At 37.6% G+C, this 1997-nt stretch overlaps 1 protein-coding gene across 1 annotated transcript; it reads left to right on the plus strand.

The window, feature by feature from the left end:
• Positions 1-9: 9 nt before the first annotated feature.
• Positions 10-903, plus strand: LOC102827773 (olfactory receptor 4P4-like; the record flags this gene model as incomplete). Its single annotated transcript, XM_006877783.1, has 1 exon — positions 10-903. A coding segment is annotated over one exon (894 nt), but the record flags the coding sequence as incomplete, so codon positions are not given.
• Positions 904-1997: the final 1094 nt, after the last annotated feature.

Here is a 1997-nt window from a genome sequence, read left to right on the forward strand (position 1 = left end):
ATATTCTTTTTTATAATATTTTTACTTTTTTACATTGCAATTTTGGCAGGAAACCTGCTTATCATAATTTCTATCACCTGCAACCAACTTATCGAGCAGCCCATGTATTTCTTCCTGAGATTGCTCTCACTGTCTGATATCAGCTATACCTCCACTGTGACACCCAAGCTACTCATTGACTTACTGGCAGAAAAGAAAACCATTTCCTACAATGGCTGCATGACGCAGCTCTTTACCATGCACTTCTTTGGGGGGATTGAGATCTTCATCCTCGCAGGGATGGCCTATGACCGCTATGTGGCCATCTGCAAGCCTCTGCACTACACTGTCATCATGAGCAGAAGGACATGTGGGGTCATTACGACTGCTTGCTGTATTGCGGCTTTCCTGCACTCCTTTGGTCAGTTTATGCTTGCCATTTTCTTGCCCTACTGTGGCCCTAATGAAATAGATCACTATTTCTGTGACGTGTATCCTTTGCTGAAACTGGCCTGTACAGATATCACCGTGACTGGTCACTTGGTCCTTGCTAATTCTGGTTCAGTGGGTCTAGTGACATTTGTGGTCTTACTTATTTCTTATGCTGTAATCTTATACACTCTCAAGTCCTACTCCAGAGAGAATCGTCGCAAAGCTCTTTCCACATGCAGTTCCCATATTACAGTGGTGGTCCTGTTTTTTGCTCCCTTAATCTTTGTTTATTTTCGGCCGGCAACTACTTTACCAGAAGATAAAGTGTTTGCTCTTTTTTATACTATCTTTGGTCCCATGCTCAATCCTCTGATATACACATTAAGGAACACGGAGATGAAGAATGCCATGAAGAAGCTTTGGTCCCAAATTATGGGAAGAAAAGGGAGTAAATTGAAAGACATTCCTGCTTCTCACCACAGAGCTTGTTGAATCATCTACTCCTCACTTACTGAGTATCTTATTACTTAACATTTCACATATACAAAAGTGAGAACTCTTCTATTCAACTATGTGTGTATGAATGTCATTCATCTGGCATGATGTGCTCAGGTACAATGCAAGAATAGCACTGGCTGTATTAGTTAAGATTCTGTGTTAACTAGTCGGGATCATGGTACTCTGGTTTGAAAGTTATATAATGATTTGTTTTGGAAATTACATAATGATGCCATTTAGAAACTATGTAATCATGTCATTATTCCATTCTGTGATGAGATGTGGTCATTGTCTATTTTTGCATAAGAATGTGGCATTTGTAACTTAAACATATTGATAAATGAGGAATGAATGCATACCTTTTTGCTATCATAAAACTTTAAAATGCATAAATCTATATCTCATACCAAAACAACATGTAAGGCTCAGATATGACCCAAAATTTAACATTTCCTAGATTGATACAGGCTTCTGTGCTGTTCTTTGTTTTTTTCTTGTCATATTTATATGTTTTCTGACCCACTGATTCTTTGGTTCTAACAGCAATTTATAAATTTAGCAGCAAGCCACTCAGAGAATTGTAAAAAGCAACCCAGAATAGTTTGTCGTTGTGTGACTATGCTCAGTTAAGACAATTTCAAGCATGAAGAAATATGCAAAAATGTAATTTTTGTATTTTACTTGCATCAGTCATATAATATTTTAAAAGTTCTTACTTAGGTGACAGAGCAAAATCTATGACTTCTAGTTTAATAATTATGTAACCAGTGTCATTCTGGAGTTTCTTCTTGCTTAATACCAGTATATTCTCCCATACTCTAGGCAAACCTTTTTTTTTTCCAACTATTTTTTTCTCCTATCTCTATTCATGTACAAATAAAATGCATGTCTCTGAATAATTCTATCACCCTCTACTGGTATTCTGGCTTGGTGCTTCTGGTTAATGGGCTGGACTACAAAATCATCAGAACTGCAAGTTCTGTGGTTCAAGCTTGCCAGCCACTCCTCAGAAACTCTATACAGGATTACTATCGGTTGGAACTGAATCGATGGCACTTAACAACAGTGGTGCATTGATTAAGGTATGA

The sequence above is a fragment of the Chrysochloris asiatica genome, unplaced genomic scaffold, assembly GCF_000296735.1.
Source record: "Chrysochloris asiatica unplaced genomic scaffold, ChrAsi1.0 scaffold00597, whole genome shotgun sequence".
Taxonomy (NCBI): Eukaryota; Metazoa; Chordata; class Mammalia; order Afrosoricida; family Chrysochloridae; genus Chrysochloris; species Chrysochloris asiatica.